General features: G+C 41.8%; 1 protein-coding gene across 3 annotated transcripts in view; it reads right to left on the bottom strand.

Annotated features, from left to right (window-relative positions):
* Positions 1-23,032, bottom strand: part of DIP2B (disco interacting protein 2 homolog B) — a 228,134-nt gene that overhangs the window by 106,346 nt on the left and 98,756 nt on the right. For all 3 annotated transcript variants that reach the window (XM_046011907.1, XM_046011908.1, XM_046011909.1), the window contains exon 2: positions 7,897-7,968. In XM_046011907.1, coding sequence (XP_045867863.1) covers positions 7,897-7,968 — 72 coding nt within the window. The remainder of the gene's footprint in view (positions 1-7,896; positions 7,969-23,032) is intronic.

Genomic DNA, 23,032 nt, shown 5'->3' with positions numbered 1-23,032 from the left:
TTAGTTAAATTTAAAACCTACATTCCAATACCCTTTTAAAAAAAATCAAACTAAATACTTTCTTCAAAATCTATAGAGATATACGGGGTAAATATTCCAAGAGGTAATCTCTTCTTCTGCTACAGAACCTATACCGTATAGATTATCCAGCTCTACAACCAACCCCATTTTGGGAAAGACACAGATTCAAGATCAGAGGTAGGCAAAGTGATAGACACAAATGGAGAGAATACCCCACTAAAAACCCTCACTCACAAATATAACTACTATAGGATGGACTTTAGGAAGAAATTAAACTAAGAGGAAGGACTGAGATGTATGAAGAAATAAGGAGCAAAGAACAGATATTAAGTGCCTTTGGCTACATAACAATAATTGATAATGAAGGGGGTATGTAAACAGGGTCGTACTAAAATATAAGATGGAGAATAGTAGTAGTTGATATTGAAGCATTTTTAAAGAACTTATATTGTTTGGGAGGAGAATTAAGATGTCTAATAACTCTAGACAGTTTAGATTACCTAAAAAGCCTTAGGATAAAAAAACACCACAGGGACAAAGACAGTTATTCATAATAAAAGGAACAATTTACAAAGAAAGACATAGTAATTCTTACTTTGTGTATATTTAGTAACATCACTTTTTTAAAGATTTTATTTACTCATTTGAGAAAGAGAGAGAGAGAACATGAGAGAGCAGAAGCCAGGGGGAGAGGCAGAGGGAGAAGGAGAAGCAGACTCCCCACTGAACACTGAGCCTGACTCGGAGCTGGATCCCAGGACCCTGAGACCATGACCTGAGCGGAAGGCAGACACTGAATCAACTGAGCTACCCAGGCGCCCCTAACATCATTTTGTTTTTTAACTTTTTAAGCTTATTTATTTATATTTCACTGTATTTTATCATTTTATCTTACTTTTTTCCTCACCGTAAGTGTGGTCTTTTTAATCCATATCCCTTGTTTCTCCCAACCCCCCATCCACCACCCCTCTGGTTGGTAACCATCAGTTTGTTCTCTATAGTCAAAAGCCTGTTTCTTGCTCTGTGTGTGTGTCTCTCTCTTTTTTTTTTTATCCTCTGCTCATTTGTTTTCTTTCTTAAATTCCACACAAGTGAGATCATATGGTATTGGTCTTTCTCTGACTTATTTCACTTAGCAGTATACTCTCTAGCTCCATCCATGTTGTTGCAAATGGCAAGTTTTCCTTCTTTTATGGCTGAATAATACTCCTTTGTGTATATATACCACCTCTTCTTTATCCATTCATCTATTGCTGGACACTTGGGCTGCTTCCATAGTTTGGCTATTGTAAATAATGCTGCAATAAACATAGGGGTGCATGTATCCTTTTGAATTAGTGTTTTTGTATATTTTGGGTAAATACCCAGGAGTGCGATTCCTGGATCCTAGGGTAGTTCCCCTTTTAATTTTTGTGGAACCCTCATACTGTCTTTCACCGTGGCTGCCACAGTTTGCATTCCCACCAGCAGTGCAGGAGGATTCCTTTTTCTCCACATCCTCACCAGTGCCTGTTGTTTTCCTGTGGTTTTGATTTTAGCCATTCTGACAGGTGTAAGGTTATAGCTCACTCTAGTTCTGATTTGAATTTCCCTGCTGATGGGTGATGTTGAGCATCTTTTCACGTGTCTGCCAGCCATCTGGATGTCTTCTTTGGAAAAATGTCTATTCATGTCTTCTGCCCATTTTTAATTGGATTATTTGGGTTTTGGAATTGAGATGCAGCAGTTTTTTATACATTTTGGATATTAAACCTTTATCAGGTCATTTGCAAATATTTTCTCCCATTCAGAAGACTACCATTTCCTTCACTGGGCAAAACCTTTTTATTTTGACATAATCCCAATTTATTTTTGCTTTTATTTAACTTGCCTCAGGAGACGTATCTAAAAAAAATGTTGCTGTGGCCAAAGTCAGAGAGATTACTTCTGTGTTCTCTTCAAGGATTTTTATGGTTTCAGCTCACATTTACCTCTTTAATCCATTTTGAATTTATTTCTATGTATGGCAAAAGAAAATGGTCCAATTTCATTCTTTTGCATGTTGCTGTCCAGTTTTCCCAACACCGCTGTTGAAGAGACTTTTTCCAAAGAAGATCTTTTCAAATTGTATTTTCAATTCTCATGTGTTGAAGATTAATTGACCATATATTTGAGGGTTTATTTCTGGGTTTTCTATTCCATTCCTTTGATCTATGTGTCTATTTTTTTTTTTTTTTTTTTAGTATATGTGCTGCCGAAGCGAGCACTATGTGTCTATTTTTATGCTAGTACCATACTGTCTTAATTACTACCACTTTGTAATATAACTTGAAATCTGAACTGTGATACTTCCACAGTTTCTCTTTTTCGAGATTGCTTTGGCTAATCAAGGTCTTCTGTGGTTCCAAACAAATTTTGGGACTGTTTTCTAGTGCTGTGCAAAATGCTGTTGGTATTTTTAATAGGGATTGCATTGAATCTGTAGATTGTTTTTGACAAAATTTGTTCTTGTTAAAAGAACAAGAATTTGTTCTTCTTGAAGAAGAATTTGTTCTTCTGGCCCATAAGCATGGAATATCTTTCCATTTCTTTGTATCGCCTTGAATTTCTTTCATCAGTTTTATAGTTTTCAGAGTACTTTTACCTCCTTGGTTAAGTTTATTCCCAGATATTTTGTTGGTTTTAGTGCACTTACAAATGGGATTCCTAATTTCACTTTCTGCTGCTCCATTATTAGTGTATAGAAATGCAACAGATTTATATACACTGATTTTGTATATTTTGGTTTTTTGGTGGAGTCTTGAGGGTTTTCTATATATAGTATCAGGTCATCCATGAGCGGTGAGTTTTACTTCTTCCTTACCAATTTGGATTCCTTTTTTTTTTTCTTTTTTAAGATTTTATTTCTTTATTTGACAGAGATATAGAGAGTGTACAAGTAGACAGAGCGGCAGACAGAGGGAGAGGGAGAAGCAGGCTCCAGGTTGAGCAGGGAGCCCGATGTGGGGCCCAACCCCAGAACCCCAGGATCATGACCCGAGCTGAAGGCAGATGCCCAACCAACTGAGCCACCCAGGCACCCCTCCTTTTATTTCTTTACATTGTCTAACTGCTGTGGCTAGGACTTCCAGTATTATGATGAATAAAAGTGGTGGGAGTGGGCATCCTTGTCTTGTTCCTAGTAATATTACTTTGAAACATTTAAAACAAAACTTGACAGAACTATAAGGAAAACTGATAAACACGTGGTCACGGTACAGATTTTTTAATATATTTCTATTAGAAATAATAGATCAAATAGTCAAGATGTTACCAAGAATAGAAAAGATCTGAAAAACACAATTAACTACTTTGAATTAATGGGCCAAAATCATCCACTCAAGAAATAAAACACAAATAGATGAGATACAGAAATTTACCAAATCCTAGGCACATCTTAACAAATAACAAAGACTTGATTTTGTCAGACATGTTTTCTGATCACAGTGAAATTAAGGAACACTGATTCAAGAAAGAAGGCAGAAGAAAATCTAAGCATCCAACTCAGGAATTTAGAAAGAATACAAAAGACTAAACAAAGAGTTTAAGGAAGGAAATACACATAGAAGCTGAAAATAATAAACCAGAAAATAAAAGACATATTTAAAAAGGTTCAGGGGCGCCTGGGTGGCTCGGTGGGTTGAGCCTCTGCCTCGGCTCGGGTCATGATCTCAGGGTCCTGGGATGGAGCTCCCTGCTGAGCAGAGAGCCTGCTTCCCCCTCTCTCTCTGCCTGCCTCTCTGCCTACTTGTGATATCTCTCTCTGTCAAATAAATAAATAAAATCTTAAAAAAAAAAAAAAGGTTCAACAAATGGGGTGCCTAGCTGGTTCAGATGATTGGGCACTGGACTCTGGTTTCAGTACAGAATCAGCTCAGGATTATAAAACAAGCCCCCGGTCAAGCCCCATATCCAGCTCCATGCTGAGCACAGAGTCGGCCTGAGACACTCTCTCTCCCTCTCCCCCTGCCCCTCCCTCCTATGCTCTCTCTCTCTCAAATAAATAAATCTTTTTTTTAAAAAAGGGTTCAACAAAATCAAAAGCTTATTCTTTGATAAGACAAACTTCTGAGAAGGTCATCAAGAGGAAAAAAAGAGTTACAAGTAGACAATGTAAACAAGCAGAGGCTTTAAAAAGAAAGGGAACATTGCGAGTAACAGTAAATTTGAAAATGTATACAAAATAGATGATTTCCTAGAAAAAAATTAAACTTGCCAAAAATGAAGAAACAGAAAACTGACAGAACTTGGTGAAAGACAAGAGATGGGGAAGGAAGGACATGCTTCGGATGATTTTTAAGACTCTAATTTGTTGGGTTTTCGGGTGTGGGTTCAATTTACTCAGAAGGAGAAAACTAGAAGAAAAACACAAGAGCAGGTTGATGTCACTATAGCTGGATTTTATTTTTATTTTTTGTTTTGCATGTGTGCATGTTGGCAGTGGTGTGGGGACGGTGTATGGGTATGTTGAAAAGGAGGCTCCTTTAAGTTATGTAAATGGAAATCTTAAGTGCGCAGTTGGATCTACAAGTCAGGAGCTTAGGACAGATTTGAGGTGAAGATACATATTTTGGAGTTAGCTGTTTCTAAATGATAATTAAAGCCACAGGTATGGCTGAAATGCTGTAGGGCGATACAGCACTGGTTCTCAAAGTGTGGTGTCTGGATTAGCAACCTCAACTTCACCCGGAGGTTTAACAGAAACGCAAATTCCCAGTCCCCTCCCTGAACTTCTTAAATCAGAAACCCTGAGAATGAGGTCCTTCAATTTGTATACCGACAAGCCCTCCAGTGACTGTGATGCAGGCTGCCATGTGTGAGTTACTGCTATAGAGTGAGACATCAAGAGGGCTTGGGGCCTTTCCTTGAGAACTCCAACACTTAACAGAGGAGAACGAGCCTGCAAGGATGACTAGGAGGCAACAGAAGGAGGAGAGTAAGAAAACAGAGTTTCAAAAGGAGTGTTTCAAGAGGTTAGAGGGGCAACTTCTGTGATGTCACTTAAAAGAGTTCTTGAAGGGACTGGAACTGGCTGAGAAGTGAGCAGGAGTTGACAAAATAGAGACGGCTTAGAGCAGGTTTGACCATAAAGGGGAAGCAGACAGAGTTAAGATGGAAGAGGCTGACAAGGGAGATTTTTGTTTAACAGAACAGTTAACAAGCATGATGGACTGCTGCGGGAAGAATCTGGGTGAGAGGGACAGAGTGAGCGTACAAGAGAGACGGGAACTGACAGCAACAGCAATGGCACATTTAAGGGACGGGGCAGCTGTCCGCATCAGCAGGGGGAGCGTATTATTTACAGTCTTTGGAATTGCTAGCTAGGATAATAAAAGCAGGCCAACTTTTTGTTGGCTTTATTATCGTTTTTTTTTTCCCCCCAAGATTTTATTTATTTGACAGGGAGAGAGACTGCATGCACAAGCAGGGAGAGTGGTGGAGGGAGAGGGATGAGCAGGGAGCCTAATGCGGGGCTCCATCCCAGAACTGTGGCATGACCTGAGCCGAAGGCAGACGTTTAATTGACTGAGCCACTCAGGTGCCTCCTATTACTGCTTTTTTAATTGTTACAGATACTGTACCCCTTACTGCCTCTACCAGGGCTGGCCTACTTCCACTGTCCTGCCTTTGGATGATAATATAAAGTTTCTGAAAAGAGAAGAGGGAACAGGATCCAAAGCACAGGTGGAATGACTGGCCTTGGATAAGGGAAACAGATTACCTTTTTACCAGAAGGAAGGACGTAAACATGATGAGCAGGATGCGGCCAAGTCTGAGGTCTGGTAGCGGGAAGGTGAAGGAGCTACTTTTAAATGGCTCCTATTTTCCCCATGAGGTCATCTGCAAGACCCTTCCTACTGTAGGAAGGCTATGATCCCTTCTCTTGGCCTACCGCAGTTAAACGTCTGATTTGTACTCAGTGAACGAATTTCCTTTTGTGATTTGGCTCCCCCTGTAGGCCTATCCATGGGGCAAGAATGGGCTGATCACATAGACTTGAGTATGTCTCAATGTTTTCTCACAGTTAACTGATAAACTGTTTTTGTTTTGTTTTAAGATTTTATTTATTTGGGTGCCTGGGAGGTTCAGTCAGTTAAGGATCTGGCTTCAGCTAAGGTCATGATCTCAGGCTCCTGGGATGGAGCCCTGCATCAGGCTCTCTGAGGCAGGAGAGAGTTTGCTTCTCCCTCTGTCTCTGCCCTTCCTCTCATCTCATGCTGTCTCTCTCAAATAAATAAAATCTTTAAAAAGATCATAAAACAAGCCCCCGGTCTATGCACATAAAATCTTTAAAAAGATTTTATTTATTTGAGGGAGACAGAGAGCATGAGATGAGAGGAAGAATAAGCTTTTGATTTTGTTGAATCCCCCCCCCTTTTTTTTAAAGATTTTATTTATTTGAGAAAGAGAGAGCATGAAAATGGAGGAGGTGCAGAGGAAGAGGGAAAGAGAGATTACCTGTTGAGCAGGGAGCCCGATGTGGGGCTCGATCCCAGGATCCAGGGACTGTGACCTGAGCCAAAGGCAGAAGACACTTAACCCGACTAAGCCACCTGGGTGCCCCAATAAACTGATTTTTGAACATGATTTGGCATCTATGTAGCCTGACTAAAGATGAACAAACCATAGTCCTTTTTTATATTGAGTCCTATTTCTTGGTCCTATTTCTTATTGAGTTATTGTCTCAGGACAACTGCTTTTGCACAAAGTAACTAAAGTAAATCTCTGACCCTACAGAGGCATGAGCCAGATACACATTTAAGCAGCCAGAGTACTCCTCTTCTCTGTCATGCCTTGCTCAGCAAATGCTGGCTTTTCATGAGCTGTCACTGGCCCAATTTCTACCTCTCCTTTCTCAAGTTCTTTGACATTACCTGCTCATTAAGATATTTTAAATTGGCTGTCACTGCACTGACAGACTGGTTTTTATAGGGAGGAATTTCCAAGAGTAATGTAGGAAATAAAATGAGGACCTCAGTGAAATATATTGATATGTCACCACTATTCATTTTCTTATTCTATTATTCATTCAGTATTTACAGACCATATACCCTGTGCAAGGCTTAATATTAGAACAGTGGGGAATACCAAGTCCTCAAGGTATTTATAACCCAGAAATAAAAGCAATTAGCTCCACAAAGAAGAGCTTTGAGGAAATGCGACTCTGACTGCAAAGGAGAAATTAGAAATAAAGAAAAAATTCTTTATAGTAGAAGTGATTAAAGCAGAAGTAGATTATCAAAGGAAATCCTCAAATCTGAGTAACTAAAAAAAATATGATGACTTAGAGACAGACAGCCTTGCCTATAGGCAAAGGTTACAGCAAGCTCTATGGAATTAAGCACACCATGACTCAGGACTTTCTGACATATAAAGAACCTACCAGTCTCCTTGCAGAAGGAATAAGGGAATCAACAGAGAAGTTTATTAGGGTTCTTACCCCCAAATCCTCAGGTACTGCAATCCTTGAGCTTCCCTGCAATACTTAATCTGTCCTTCCTTCTTATCTTTGCTGCCCCTGCTCCTCTCCACCAGTTTGTGCTCAGGCATAAGCAAGATGCAGTTTTTACATGACCTGGAATTTTCTGCCATTGAATCATGTCAGCTATGCACATACACGCTATCACCCAAGCTCCGTGTCAATGATTTGATGACTTAGGTATTTTAAAAGTGCCTCGCACACAGCAGATGTTCAATTAAGATTCATTTCCTCCTTTCTTTCCTTCCGTTTTTCTCTCCCTCCTGGCGAGGAAGGGAGGGAAAAAACAGGAACCAACAAAAGACAGATCTTCTGTTAAGATAGCATTCTTTGGGGTAAAAATACTGAAAAGGTTTAAACCACTTCTCATTGCCTACCTTGTGTCTGCGGGATGTAGGGAGACAGGAGTTTTGACCTTTTCTTTTCGTATCCCTTCTGTGTGATGTCCCCTAAAATAGCAAGAAACAGAAATAGGTTATGCATTATTCTTACTCTGTGGTTGTTCACTGTAAAAATAAAATTAATTACAGTGTTATAGAATTACCACATAGAGAGTAGAGGAAAAAAAATGTATAGTTCTTTGCCAAGGATTTTGCTATGTGTGATTTCCCACAGTCTTGGAGCTGACTTCTTGTGGAAAATTGTAGGGCTTGTCTCCACACCAGTCTAGCAGAGCAATATGCCGCATACCATGTCAGAGATTCCTGAGTTCCTAGGCACCCCTCGCTTCCCTGGTATTTACGACAGACCAAAAGGAATGCTGCAAGGCTGGCAGACAAATGGTCTCTCCGAAGTTGCAGTCTGACCACATGAATGCAACTGATACAGGAGGTACTCAACTATATTGCTATATGGAACCATGTAAAATCAAAAATCTAGTTCAGGAGAGAAGTCAAGGTTCAGGCACTGGGGTGGGATACCCATAGGCCTTTCTGCATCCTAGTACCTATGCTTGAACCAGGGCTGGAATTCCCATATTCTCTCCCCCTGGCTCGCTGGTTTGTATTATTTATGTACCTGGATGTCTTACAAGGTTAAATTTTTTAAAAAGTATACACAAAGGGCAAGTACACATGCAAAAAATGCAACAAGAATAAGCTGATTAACAGAGGAAAAAAATGTGGTGGAAGTGCCAAGAACTATGCTAGGTACTAAAGAAAAGGTAGGAAATGAATGGGCAGAGAGCAGGGTGAAAAGGAACAGGAAACACAGGAGAACAAAAGTGCATTCAAGAGAAAATGAGTAATTCAAAGCTGGGGGGACAAATATATGTTGTGAGTTGATATGATAGAGCATTGTTTTCTAAAAAAAGAATTTTTTTTAATTCAGAGAAAACTCTATTTTAAAGTCAAAATCTAGCATAAAAAGCAATTTATATACTAAAATTTACAACACAGAGACTTGAAACCAAGGGCAGTGATTGTCAGTTGCTGTTAGCCTCAGCAGGGGACTGACGGAGTGGACAGTGGGGAGACAGCAGTGCTCTTTGAGGGCCTTAAGTAGGGAAGGCACCCTCTAAGACTGTGGAGTTCAGCAAGTTAGTTCACTCTTCCTGAGGAGAATGGGACCACGAGTAGAGGCCAGACAGACTACCTGTTCCTGAGGAGAATGGGACCACGAGTTGTTCCTGAGGAGAATGGGACCACGAGTAGAGGCCAGACAGACTACCTGTTACCCCAGCTACTACAGTGATGTGGACAAGTTAGCAGTAGCCTGAATTAAAGACAGTGGTAGAAGGGATGGGAAGAAATGAACGGATTAATAGAGACATTCGGGAGAAACACTGGACAGGATCTGGTGACTAGATGGGTACGGGTGAGAAGGTTTCCAGCAGACGGTGGTGCTATTCCGTGACAGAGAAATACAGTAAGAAAATAAAAAAATAATAAAAAAAAATAAAAATAATAAAAAAAAAAAAGAAATGCAAGTTCACTGGGCTGAAGAAGTTGAGTTTAGGAAAAGCCCATGAGACACACAAAAGGACATGTCATCCAACAGCTGGATATGTGGATCTAGAACTCAGGAAAGAGAGAGGATTTTGGAACCATGAGGATATAGCTGAAAAATAAACTGACACAATCTCTTTGAAGTCATTTGGTAATTTCTAACAAAATTTTGATTCAGCAGCTGCATTTTTAGGAATTTATTCAATGACAATATTCATAATGGTGCACAAAAATCAAATAAGAATATTGCCCGATGGGATGCCTGGGTGGCTCAGTTGGTTAAGCCACTGCCTTCGGCTCAGGTCATGATCCTGGGGTCCTGGGATCAACTCCCACATCAGGCTCCTTGCTCGACAGGGAGCCTGCTTCCTCCTCTATCACTGCCTGCCTCTCTGCCTGCTTGTGTGTACTCTCTCTCTCTGACAAATAAATAAAATCTTTAAAAAAAAAAAAAAAAAAAAAAGGATATTGCCCGACCTATTCTTTGAAATAAAAAAATGGAAGGAGTCTAAATACTTACATTATAGACCATCTATGTCAGTGGCTTTCAACTGGGAGTGATTTTGTTCCCAATGGGACACCTGACAACGTCTGGAGATATTTTTGTCACAACGAGAAGAAGGGGTACTACTGGCATCTCAGGGACAGAGGCCAGGGATGCAGCTAAGTCTCTGGACATGCACCGAACATGATGAAGAACTATCCAGGCCAAAATGGCAAAAGTGTTAAGGATAAGAAACCCTGGGTCTACCTAATAATAGGCTGGTATTCCAAATGTACTGGCACAGGAAGATGTCTAAAATATACAAAGGGTAAAAGGCAAGCTGCAGAACAGTAAGTATTACAGACCAAATTTTGTAAAAAACAGAAATAGGTATGTTTCCATATATATAGAAAATAGTCTGGAATATAATGTATATAAACATTAAATTAATGTATACCCTTCGGAAATGGAATTGTGAGGGGTTTCACTTGTTTTATATACTTTAACAAAGTTTGATTTTAAAAAGACTAGATGATTTGCATAATCACAAAAATAAAGATTTCTTTCAATTAAGAATGAATGGCTCTATAAATATGTTATTTGTAAACAGTAAGATGGTCACAGTATGTGTGTATATATATGCATGTATACATGCATATATATACATATATACACACACAGATTTATAAATACATATATAAAACAGGGAAAAACGCAAGATACTAAACAGTTTACATAGTATATTCAATTTCTGGAATAACTACTTTTACACACACACACACGTATGCATAGACAAAATCTGGAGTTTTATACACCAAAATATTAACAGTGGCTAGCTATGGCTTGCAAGGTTATAGATTCATTTTAGCTTCTTTTCCTTTTTGCTATTTGTATTTTCTCATTTTTCTACAATGAACATCCATTATTTCAATATTTAAAGAAATAATATTTAAACAATATTTAAACTCAAGAAACAATATTTAAAACTACAATCACAACTACTTACTAGACTGCACAAACTGAATCACAGTGGCCCTTCATCTTGGCTTCTTTAGTGAAAGAAGAGAAACCCATAGTGCATTTTTTGGGAAAAAGAAATCATACCTTCTCAAATTAGGAAACTGAAGAGTTTATGTAATCTCCAGTAATACATACAACTAACAGAGATGTGGTAGCCTACCAAGGAAACCCCTCTTAAAAAAGGGCTAAAACCCCTCTTAAAAAGAGGAAATCAAGTCTCTTATTGCAAAAAGAAACAATGGAGCATTCTCCTGTCCTGTTTCCCACTCAAAATCTTCCCTACTTCCACTGTACACACACCCCCCACTCCCCGAAGGGCAAAAAGACCACTTCTGCCAGCTCAAAACATATCTGATAAAGTGAAAGGCCTTTTTACGCTTACTTCAGGGTTTAGCGTCTCAATCGTTCACTGTCAGTAACTGATCGTGGGACAGACTGGTAGACTTGGTATCCTGGACATGATACTAACCATCTCGGGTTTTGAAAAAAGTCAACCAATGGAGTCCAATTCAGCCAAGACAATCAGCTCCATTAGATCCATAAAAAAGCAAAGCCACCTAAGGAGACCTAGAAGATGAACTGCATGAGAATGTGAGGACCATGGTGATGAGCCTTTAAAATGCCCTCCCTCTTTTCTATGACCACAAGACCCTACTCAAAAGTCACCTCCTCTGTGACACCGGCCACCCCTTCATCACTTCTCAGTACACCTTCAACTCTGCACACACCAGGACAGCACTTCGCACATCACCGGTACAGTGTTTGTGTCCACATCTGTGTCCCCACTAGACCCCACACTTGAGGGCAGGGACTGTGTCGTGTTCATCTCTGTAGCCGGCCCCAAGTCTAGCACAATAGACCCTTGTTGAATGAGTGACGGAATGAATTAGTAAGGTGGAGGCAGTGAGAGAAGAACAAATCAGAGACGTGTGTACTTGGATGGAAAACAGGAAATGGGAGAAAGAGAGGGCTTTACGTTAGCAAGAGCTGAAAGGCCCAGGGAACCAAGTTTACTGCAACTGGACAGCCAGACTTCAAAGGTGACCAGAAAAATGGCTCCTGGCCTGCTGAAGGGGGGAACGTAGTTCATAAGATCACTGGGCATTAAAAGCTGCAGGAACGGCTCCAGATATCAAGGTATCCCTTAGGCAGAGGGCAAGACTAGACCGAAGGACTTCAGTTAGCCCACCTAACTGAATTTGTTATTCCACATCTCTGTCACTGCCCACTGACAGAATGCGCTCTTATCATTCTCACCACTGGTAGTCAACCAGTGTTTGCTACACTAAAGCAGCATTTTTCAAACACCCAATTTTTGAGAATCACTGGAGGAACTTGTAAAAATACACATTCCTGGGGCGCGTGGGTGGCTCAGTCAGTTAAGCGGCTGACTCTTAGTTTTGGTTCAGGTCATGATCTCTGGGTCCCGGGATGGAGCCCCATGTTAGATTCCCTGCTAATCAGGGAGTCTGCTTCAGGATTCTCTCTCTCCCTCTTCCTGTCCCCCTGCACTCTCTCTCTAAAAGAAATAGAAAAGTAAAAAAAATTAAAAAAAAAAAAATTCCCAGCCCCTCCCGTGAAGATTCTGATTCCCTAAGTCTGGATTAAGACCTACCTCCTGTATTTCTAATCAGTGCCTTACAATGAGGTTTGTTTTTTAAAGTTTTATTTATTTATTTTTAAAGATTTTATTTATTTATTTACTTACTTGACAGAGAAAGCACACACACAAGCAAGGGAGGGGCAGAAGGAGGGGGAGAAGTAGACTCCCCAAGGAGCAGGGAGCCCGACACAGGACTCGATCCCAGGACCCTGGGATCATGACCTGAGCAAAAGGCAGATGCCCAACCAACGAAGCCACCCAGGCGCCCCCCAATGAGTCTTGAGAATCATGTCTGCAATGTGCTGGGTGACTCTGACTTCATGTGAGGAGGGGACCAGAGAAGAGGGGAAGAATGCTGTCTGAGTGAGATACAGCCTCAAGGGACAGCGGGAAGGGGGCTCACAGACACTCAGTCACACCACAGGCATTCTTAGAACAGATTTTTTTTGCCATCTGGTATATAAAACAAAAAGGAGTGCCATAACCATACCTGTATAAAATTTGCATTAAAATGGCACAGATCTAAGTTAAACCTGTTGTTCAAGTTTTTTGAGAACTAAACAAATAAAGGATTAGCCTTCCCCTCCCACTAGGGTAATGTATTTCTCCTCCCACAAAGGCACTTAGAAGAGCAGCCGTTTCCGGGGGTCTGCAGCCTCCAGTGGCATGGAGGCACCCAGTCTATAAGGAGATACATGACTTAAGACTGTCCAGTTGCTAGGTACTGCCACAATATACTGAATAGCCAAAACCAGACAAATAGAAAGATCCATGTGTGTGGTGGAACCTAAAGAACTATGTCCCCAATTTCCCTCCTCACCTACCTGGGACCAACAAAAGCAGCTTGGCACAGGCACCCTGCAATCACCTTTAAGCAGAGTGAAGAGGGGGCTGGGAAGAGGTGCGTGTGAGCGTGCTGGGCAACCGTAGCCTCTTAGAGGTCAGCAGTGAGAGGAGGAAGAGTCCTCCACACCAGCCGGCCTTTTTTTTTTTAAAGGTTTTATTTATTTGACAGAGAGAGATCACAAGTAAGCAGAGAGGCAGGCAGAGAGAGAGGAAGAAGCAGGCTCCCCACCAGGCAGAGAGCCTGACACGGGGCTTGATCCCAGGATCCTGAGATTGTGATCTGAGCTGAAAGCAGAGGCTTAACCCACTGAGCCACCCAGGTGGCCCACCATCCGGCCTTTTGAGAGTCTACTTACACAGACGAGGTGGCACGGCACTGTGGTCAGCACCTGAAGAGTTGGTGCTAAAAAGAACTACTTCTGGAGCACAGCCTTGCCACTTCCTCTTGATAAGTCTCAGTTCCCATGTCTGTAAAATGGGTAATAACAGCTGTCTTGCTAAGTTTTTAGGGTGACTGAGACTACTTGGAATGGGGTCTGGGCTATAGAAAGTACCAGTATCAACGAAGTCTTAGTGAAAGCCTCCTGAGGCCTACCCTACTGGCCAGGCCGGGGTAGGGGTAGAGGTGGGCAGCTATGTTGCAAAGAGAGAGAAAGGAAGGCAAACGACATGGCGAATACTCCGTAACTGAGCGCTGTGGGAGAGAAGCACGGCAGATACAGCCCAGAACCCAGAGGAAGCACTGCGAGCTCCGCCTGGGCGGAGAAAGGAAAGCCTTACAGAGCAGGTGACATTGTGCCTGGAGTCTGGCCTTTCATTCTAATATCAGAAATAGGACATAAAGTCCTAATGATGCAGTCATTTAGCGATTGACTCGTTTTCCTCTGCTACTGACTGGCTCTGTGTGGATATGGCCATGTCTGCGGGTTCCTCTAGGATTTTACCTCCTGGAGAGAAGCAGAGCAACGTCAAGTAATTTTCAGAGGTGACCTTGTACAGCACCCTGAGCAATTAGGTGCTAAATAAACACAGGGCTTGGGAAATTCCAGAGGGTCACCAAGTGGTAGATATGTATAATCTAGATGGAGAGCAAGGATTACAGTTCCGGCCATAAACTCTTTCTGCTCCAGTGGAAATAAAAAGGTATGCGCCACTGCAGCTCTGCCTTCAAGTCGCACCTGTTCAGTGAGGGGTGGCAACAGTTTGCTGGACTTGGGGTGTTACAAAAACATCTTTGAGCAATGAATGGATGACATGCAGAGTGTTAATAAAACAGTATCTATGTCTTTAAGAAGTTCCTGGTCTAAACAAGTAATTGCCATAAAAGTGACAAGTGCTACGCTAGAGATCATGCACAAAAGGCTAAGGGAATAAAAAAAATAATGGTAATTAAAAAAGAATTATAATACTCCAAGAATAGATAAGTAAATAACAACTCATCGAGGGCTTTCTACATATAACAGTCTCTGTTCTAAGAGCTTTGCAACATCCCTTATAAAGTAGTATTCTTATCAGTTCCATTTTATAGGTGAGGCTACTGAGCCACAGAAAGTCTAAGCTCCTTGTCTGGCAGGCATGCCTAGTTGGCGCTATGCTGAGGATTTGAACCCAGGCGGTCCTCACTCCGGGACCCCTCCTCTTAAATTCTACCCTATATTCATTTTACAGACAGAAGCTCCAAATCTGGCCTCCAAAAGACTGGGAAGACTTCACAGAAGTTGCTCTTAGGCTGGGTCCTGAAGGATGACAGGACTGTTCTCAAACCTACAGCTGTGGTAGAGGATAGCAGAGTTGGAGCAACGGAAGGATATAAAAGCTGTAAAGTCAATCTCTGAAGAATAGACAGCAGCCTCACTGCTGCTCCCCGAGGCCCTGCTGACTGTGGGGACTCCCTGTTGGGCCTCAACCTGGATGCTCCAGACACTTGCAGTTGAAGGCTGATCCTCATCTCATGGGTCATCAATTCACTTCTTTCTTAATTAAATGCCTCCATATAACACAACCAGCTTTCCACCCTTCTAAAATACTGATATTGATTCATCTGATTTGCCTAAAAATCCTCTTCAAAAAACAGAAAAGACATTATCTTTACTACAGAACAAGAAACTGAGATGTGAAAAAGATAAAGGGCTTGCTTAAAGATACACAGGGAGACTAGAATCTGGGTCTCTGGCCTTTTCTTATTGTCCTTTGTCCATTGTTTATTTGTAGGTGGCCCCCAAGTCAGATGCAATAAAAGTATAAAACTAATCTATTGTTCATAAAATGAGCAACATGAGATAAACAGTATTTCTGACTCACTCCAAAATATAGATGACTTTCCAGAAGGCATTAAAAATCCACCCCCACCTCCCCCCCCCCCCAGCAGGACCCTGCATAAATTGTCTCTTTAATTATCTTTTAAATGAGACAGCCAACTGTGGAAACTGGGTCCAACTGCAGTTAAAAAACAATCAGCAAAAAATCATTATACATCATTACTAAATATTCAGCTAACAGAATGTGGCATTTCTTTTTTGTTAAGGAGTAATTAAGAGGGAAAGAAATGAGAAACTAAGAAGAAAAACTTCCAGAGTCATTATCTTCCAATCTATACCTGTATCTAATAACTCCTTCTATCCTCTACTTACAACTCTTAGACCAGGAAGGTGGTACATGTTGGCTATGGCTGGAGATGGGGAACTAGGACTGGGGTTATGGCCATTTATACACCAGCCATGTAAAGAGACACATATAGACAAAGAGCCAAAAATATAGCTGAGAATGTGAATGAGGTAGATCTTCACAAAACATAAAAAAGGCAAAGAATTTGGATCCTATCCAGGAGACACTGGCTAGAAGACCAAGAACAATTTTTACTATTAAATTTTATCATGTTCTCCTTACAACAATTCTATTCAATGAATTATATACACCAGCCATCCACCCTCCAAAAAACCTTTTAGAGGTGATAAAGATTCACAACAAATATGAATTTTTTTCCTAAATGCACTGTTTTTATTTACACAGAATCCTAACCACTTTAGCTGCAGGAGTGGGAGAGGTTTGCAGTGACACAGAACAATGGCCGTACGCCTTACACCAGCTACAGGGCATTTGGCCTTTGTCTTTCCCTATTTTTCTTGCCATATCTGAACTGAAAGTAGCCAACAGGACTCTAAAGAACTAAAAACCCTGAACTGTTTCTTAAAATTCCTTGTAGTTTCTTTCTACACATAGGTAGAATTAATCCTATGTTGAGAGAAGAGTGAAAGCTACAATATTTTCAGAGTTTAGCGAGAAATAAATCTCCGTTAAAATACTCCAATCTACTGAAAGAAGATGAGAATTTTTTTAAAGATTTCATTTATTTATTCGACAGAGAGAGATCACAAGTAGGCAGAGAGGTGGGTGGCGAAGCAGGCTCCCCATGGAGCAAAGAGTCTGATGTGGGGCTCAATCCCAAAACCCTGAAATCATGACCTGAGCTGAAGGCAGAGGCTTAACCCACTGAGTCATCCAGGCGCCCGAAAATTTTTATTTTAATCTAATTTTTCTCTTGAAAACAAAAATCAGTGGTTCTAAAAGTCTTCAACTGGCAGCCTATAAAAGCTATCGTCTTCTTTTAACTCAAACTTGTTAATCTTACAAAAGAATTTCAAGGAGGGCGCCTGGGTGGCTCAGTGGTTTAAGCCGCTGTCTTTGGCTCAGGTCATGATCTCAGGGTCCTGGGATCGAGTCCCACATCAGGCTCTCTGCTCGGCAGGGAGCCTGCTTCCCTCTCACTCTCTCTGCCTGCCTCTCTGCCTACTTGTGATCTCTCTCTGTCAAATAAATAAATAAAATCTTAAAAAAAAAAAAAAAAGAATTTCAAGGAAATTAACTTCAGGACATTCAAATTTCCATTCTCAGTAGATGTCCTCTCACCTCATTTAGGACAATAACTAGACATTTTCCACGTCAAGAACTTGAGAATGAGCCCAGATTACTTTCTTCCAAAACTCAAATCATAGAATTGTTTTGGCTGCACAGTTCTGTTTTCTAGGTCAAATATATATGACTTCTTACAGATGGTATTTCACCTAAGGCATCAAGCAAGTTCAAACAAATAAAAAGCAACAGAGTAAAACACTTGAAACACACTGAGAAACTGAACTCAGCCTGACTACATGAGCAGGCAGCTGGCTCAATTAATCCATCTAATGCAAAAGGTATGCTCATCTGTCCATTAGAAAAACTATGTCTGCAAATGAGAAATTTGCTATACAAATGACCTGGGTGTTGAAATACAGCTGGAGGAATCCCTGATATGGTCTGGTCCGTAGGAAAAGCATGGGTTCTAGCATGAGGCAGGTCTGGGTTTGGACCCTGAGTCGGCCAATTTACTGGCTCCATGACAAGTTCCTGAACAAGTTGGCCTCAGTTTCATAATAGGTGAAACTGGAATAACGCCTACCTTGACTGCTTATGATGAGTCTTAAATGGGAGAATAAATGCACAAGCCCCTGGCACAGAGCACACATTCAACTAGTTTTAGTTGACACCACTCCAGCCTCAGCCCTACCCCAACAATAGCTTTAGCCTTAAAAGGGTGATCTAGAAAATTCAGGATTAGGTTTTCTTTAACAGCAACAACAACAAAGAGAACTGACTGCATTACTGTGTCTCTAAAGACACATGAGGGTACTAGATCTTTAGCAGTAAGAGCCAACAAAATTAGTTACTTTGGGGGCTAGTAGTCTAAAAGAAGGAAAACTGACATCACAGGGGAGGTACAAACATCTAAAACAGAAATGACCAGAGATTAGTTAAAATGAATATATGTAAATTTATGTAAATGAAATAGTGCCACTGTGCACAAAACAGGATTCCATGCATCTAGTTAGATGCATAGTTATGGGCATTGTGACAATTTAGGGCTAAAACTGCAAATGCCTAGGGGGGAAAATCCCAGAAAAAGGGGGTTAAAAAAAGGTAACATTCTTCTAACATCTCTACCCAACTTTTATCTTTATGTTTCCTCAGAGAAGTCAGGAAACTGTTTCTTTTGAGAACAGCTAGTTGTATCACTCTGCCTTTCTTCTGGTATCCATCAGAGTAATTTTTTTTTAAAAAAACTAGGCATAAGTAATAACATCCACACCAATCACTGAATCTGAAGTAAACAGATCACGTGTTAGACATTTCTTATCCATGATATAGAAAAAATGAACAACTGCTCAAAATCTAAGTATGTCAGCTTGCAGGTGCAGAAATAAAGTGAAAATTTATAAACAGATGAAGAATTCTGTTGGTAGCCAAGTCATACCGGAAACCAAAGGCACATGGGGGAAAAGCGTAAGTAAGGAGAACACTGCCACGGCTACAGTGTGTGGATCACAAAATGAGCAGCTCGTCTGGGTCAATGGCAAGGGCTTTTCTGGTGAGACAGAAAACAGATTATCTTTATCTGTATGACACAGATTTATGATCTCAGTTTCCAGGTGTCAGGAGACGTGTTTTCTTCCCTAGTTGCTCCAAACCAGCTCTCCGGGTCCTGGGCAAGCCACTGTACTTATCTGGGCCTCACTTTCCACATCTATAGGAATGAGGATCCAATGAGCTCTACATCTAAGGCTGCTTCTAATCGGCTGCTGAATGCCACTTGCCTGGCATTATTATGTGTGGCAAGTCAGGGCCAAAGGAAGATATCCAGTAGGCAATAAGATAGATGAGCTCCAGGACAGACATATAGATGTTCAGCATCAGCGTAGGAGGTGGTAAGTGAAGGCTTGGGTGTGAATGATATCATCAGAAGGAATGCAGTGTGAGAAAAGACGGCAGCCAGAAAAGGAATCTTGGAGAAAACGAATGTGTAAAGAATGAGCAGAGGAAAACTAGATGATATGGGGGCACAGCAGGGACACCAGGAGGGAATTCGGGGAACTGAGGGAGGGAGGAGGAAGAGAGGAGGGAAAGGAAAAGAGAGAAGGAGAAGACCAATACCGTACTGTCACAGATGTAAAGTAAGGACGGAGAAATACCCTCTGGATCCGAGAACTAGATCAACAGGGCCCTAGACAAGAACAGTCTGAAAGGAACAGTGAAGGAAGAAGACAGAAATATTTATAATACTGAAGAATGGCTAAGAGGTGAAGTGAGAGTAATAGAGTCTTTCTTACAATATGTTTTGTTATAAAGTGAATGAGATACGGGGCAGTCCCTCACAGGAGGCTAGAGTCAAGGGGAGTGAGTCTTTTTTTATCTTTTTCTTTTTTCTTTAAAAGAATTTGTTTATTGACACAGGGAGAGAGATCACAAGTAGACAGAGAGGCAGGCAGAGGGAGAGGGGGAAGCGGGCTCCCTGCTGAGCAGAGAACCTGATGCTGGGCTCGATCCCTGGACCCTGAGATCATGACCTGAGCTGAAGGCAAGGTTTAATCCACTGAGCCACTCAGAAGCCCCTTTTTTTCTTTTTAAAGAAGGATAAATTTGTATGTTACAGAGAAAGAGCTATTAGAAAGAGGTTGAAACACTGACTCAACCAACAAATACTAACATCTTACCTGCAAAGTGCTACTTTAGAGATATGAGACAGAAGAGAACAGACATGGCCCTGAAACTTAATCACGGTCGTGAAGTTCACAGTCTAGTCTCTTCCAGCATAGAGACATCTAAAAGCAATCATGTGATTAGTGAGCAAATTACAAGTGGGCTAAGGGCTTATGAAGAGGTCATCCAGGGGGCTGAGAGACCTCCGACAGAGGCGGGCATAGTGCTCTAGACCACTGCAGGCAAGTTCAAGCCCCAGTCCCAGCCTAGTCTAGGCCGCTGGGGAAGGCTGCTCTGAGGAAGTGACATTTAAGCTGAGACCTAAGAAAAACAGAGATGTCTAAATATTTTGAAAATGAAACAGGAGCTGGGCGCAGGGGGCTATGGTCCCACAGTGGTATGCTTCCATATCCCCCGTGAAGACCCTGAATGGGGTGGGTCTGGGCGGCAGGGAGCACAGCTGAAAGCCAGCTCCATGCAGCAAGGGGGGATGAGATGAGGCTCTGGAGGCAGTGGGAGCCCAGATCCTGCAGGGCTCTGGATACCATTTGAAGGATTCGGGATTTTACTCCAAATGAGAGAGAAAGCCACAGAAGGCCTTTAAGCAGGGGAGGCACATGATCAAATACAACAATGGAACAAGGTAACTGACGAAAATTCCTGAAGAAATTAGAAGGAATAAGATCCAGAGCTGGGGCAAGGGCTCCCTCATGGGTTAGCTCCAGGGCTTCCCAACCTATGCTGCGAATGAGGCATGTGTCCTCCATCTGTGAGTGCTCTACAGGTGTGGAAATGTTTATCCTCAGCCCTTGGGTCCCCCAGGCAGAGAGCTTACAGGATCTGGAAACCCTGGGGGCAGTCACCTCAAGTAGGCAAACAGCCTGTTCCATCCCGTTGGACTGAACAAATATTACCAATTTCTGTTTGTCAAGATGCATGAAAGACTGGAAATATTGTAGGACTATAATACCTCTTTCTCTAAGAAAGGAAATGAGTTTTCGGTCCCAGTTTTCGGTGACAAAGTGAGAAACAGGGAGACTGCAACCCGCAGGAGGTCACACACTGAGAGAGCCAGCTTCAAACCAGATGGTCTGGCTCCAGGGCCCAAGCCCTTAACTACTACTGAAAGCTGCCTCCCTCAGGCTCTCTGCTGAGAAGGACTGGAGGGCTGGAAGAAAGGGTTTTAGTAAAGTCACTGAGTTGCCACTAGAGGAGTGGGAGGCACGTGCTCGGAAGCTGACAGAGACTATAGTCTGGGCTCTGCCAGTTAGTTGTCAGCCAGTTGTGTCTGAAAAAGCTAGTTAACCTCCCTAAGCTTCAGTTATTTCAACCGTAAAACAAAAATAATAGAACCTAACTCGTTGTTATGGGGATTAAAAAGATAATACAAGCAAAGTTCTTAGTTCCTGGCAAAGAGTAAGCCCTCAATGGCATCTGCTGCTCTAATGGCAGAGGGGGTTAACTAGAGAAATGGACAGTGTGCTAGGCAATGCCAAGGGCTCAGGGAGATAGAACTTTTAGTAGCACTAATTTCCAGTTTTGTGATTTTCCCCAGCAGTCCCTGCAAGGCGGCTGCTGGTCTGAATAATTTACAGCTGGGGTTTAAGAGCAAATGAGGATGAAAGGAAGGGAGGATGATGGGATCCAGGCTAACAAGTATGAAAGGAAGGGAGGATGATGGGATCCAGGCTAACAAATATTTATTGATCAATAACCAATCAACCAACAATACTTGCTGAATAAAATGATTTGCAGTACTATCAACCTAACTTCTATAACTTTTTAAAGCTTCTAGGAGAAATACACTCAGGATCCATCTTGGGATGGCAGAACACATCACCCTCCAGAAGAAATGACAAGATTCCAAACGGAGAGAGCTGAAAGGAATCAGGGAAGGGAAATCGGGAGGGTATATAAAAGTTCCCCACCAGGCCAGTTCTCCTTTCCTACTTCCCATACTTGCTTTGCTTTTCTCACTTTGAACCCATTAAAAACAAAACAACAACAACAAAAAACTATTAGGACAAGGGGCGCCTGGGTGGCTCAGTGGGTTAAGCCTCTGCCTTCGCTCAGGTCATGGTCTCTGAGTCCTAGGATCGAGTCCCACATCGGGCTCTCTGCTCACCAGGGAGCCTGCTTCCTCCTCTCTCTCTCTGCCTGCCTCTCTGCCTATTTGTGATCTCTCTCTGTCAAATAAACAATAAAATCTTAAAAAAAAAAAACTATTAAAGACAAAAATCATGTAAAGGTGATAAAGAATAGAGATGACTTAGGATTATCTTAGGTTCGAGAAGAAACACAAAAAACTGAAATTTTCTTGGGCCCCCTAAAGGCCTGGAATAAGAGCAGAGCCTGTTAACGAAAGGATTATTCCTGGTGCAGGGAGAGGCTTTGGGGGACTTGTTGACGGAAGCTAGGGGGGCAGGTTTGTTGGAAGAGTGACCAAAGCGATGGCCTACTAGGGAAAGAGGCCGAGGGAGGAGATGAAGAAAACCATTAGAGGCAGTGGTGGGGAGGAAAAGGGTGTTCTTAAATTCAACAAGGTCCACCCTAGATCAAACATTCATAAAAGACAGCCAGATTTTGCCATTGGTTCCTCTTTTACCATGGCAAAATTTAAAATAACTAAATGCTGGTCACTATTTTAAAAGATAAATAAAAACAGCCCATACCCCTCAATGCAGCCTCAGCAGAAGAATACATGTTCAAAGTCAATAATCCTCAGGGATAGAGGCTTTCTGAGCAAGGCTAGAGAAACAAGCAAAAAGAATAAAAACGATCTTGCAGCTACATAATTTGCAACAGAGAACTGCCAGGGCATTTCAGTAATCCAAGAGCAGACATCCTTAACAGGTAAAAAAGTAGAGTGAAAGAAAGAAATATAATGAACTGCTTAAGGATTCTTATAAACTACTTATAATTTTATAAAACACCTATCCACCAATGTTTAGTAGCTGTAACTTTTGGTTGGCTGGTAAAGTATGGAGTGTGGGGGCGCCTGGGTGGCTCAGTGGATTAAGCCGCTGCCTTCGGCTCAGGTCATGATCTCAGGGTTCTGGGATCGAGCCCCGCATCAGGCTCTCTGCTCCACAGGGAGCCTGCTT

The sequence above is a fragment of the Meles meles genome, chromosome 7 (genome assembly GCF_922984935.1).
Source record: "Meles meles chromosome 7, mMelMel3.1 paternal haplotype, whole genome shotgun sequence".
Taxonomy (NCBI): Eukaryota; Metazoa; Chordata; class Mammalia; order Carnivora; family Mustelidae; genus Meles; species Meles meles.
The sequence above is the reverse complement of the archived record's forward strand: the minus strand, read 5'-3'. Positions and strand labels throughout refer to the sequence as shown.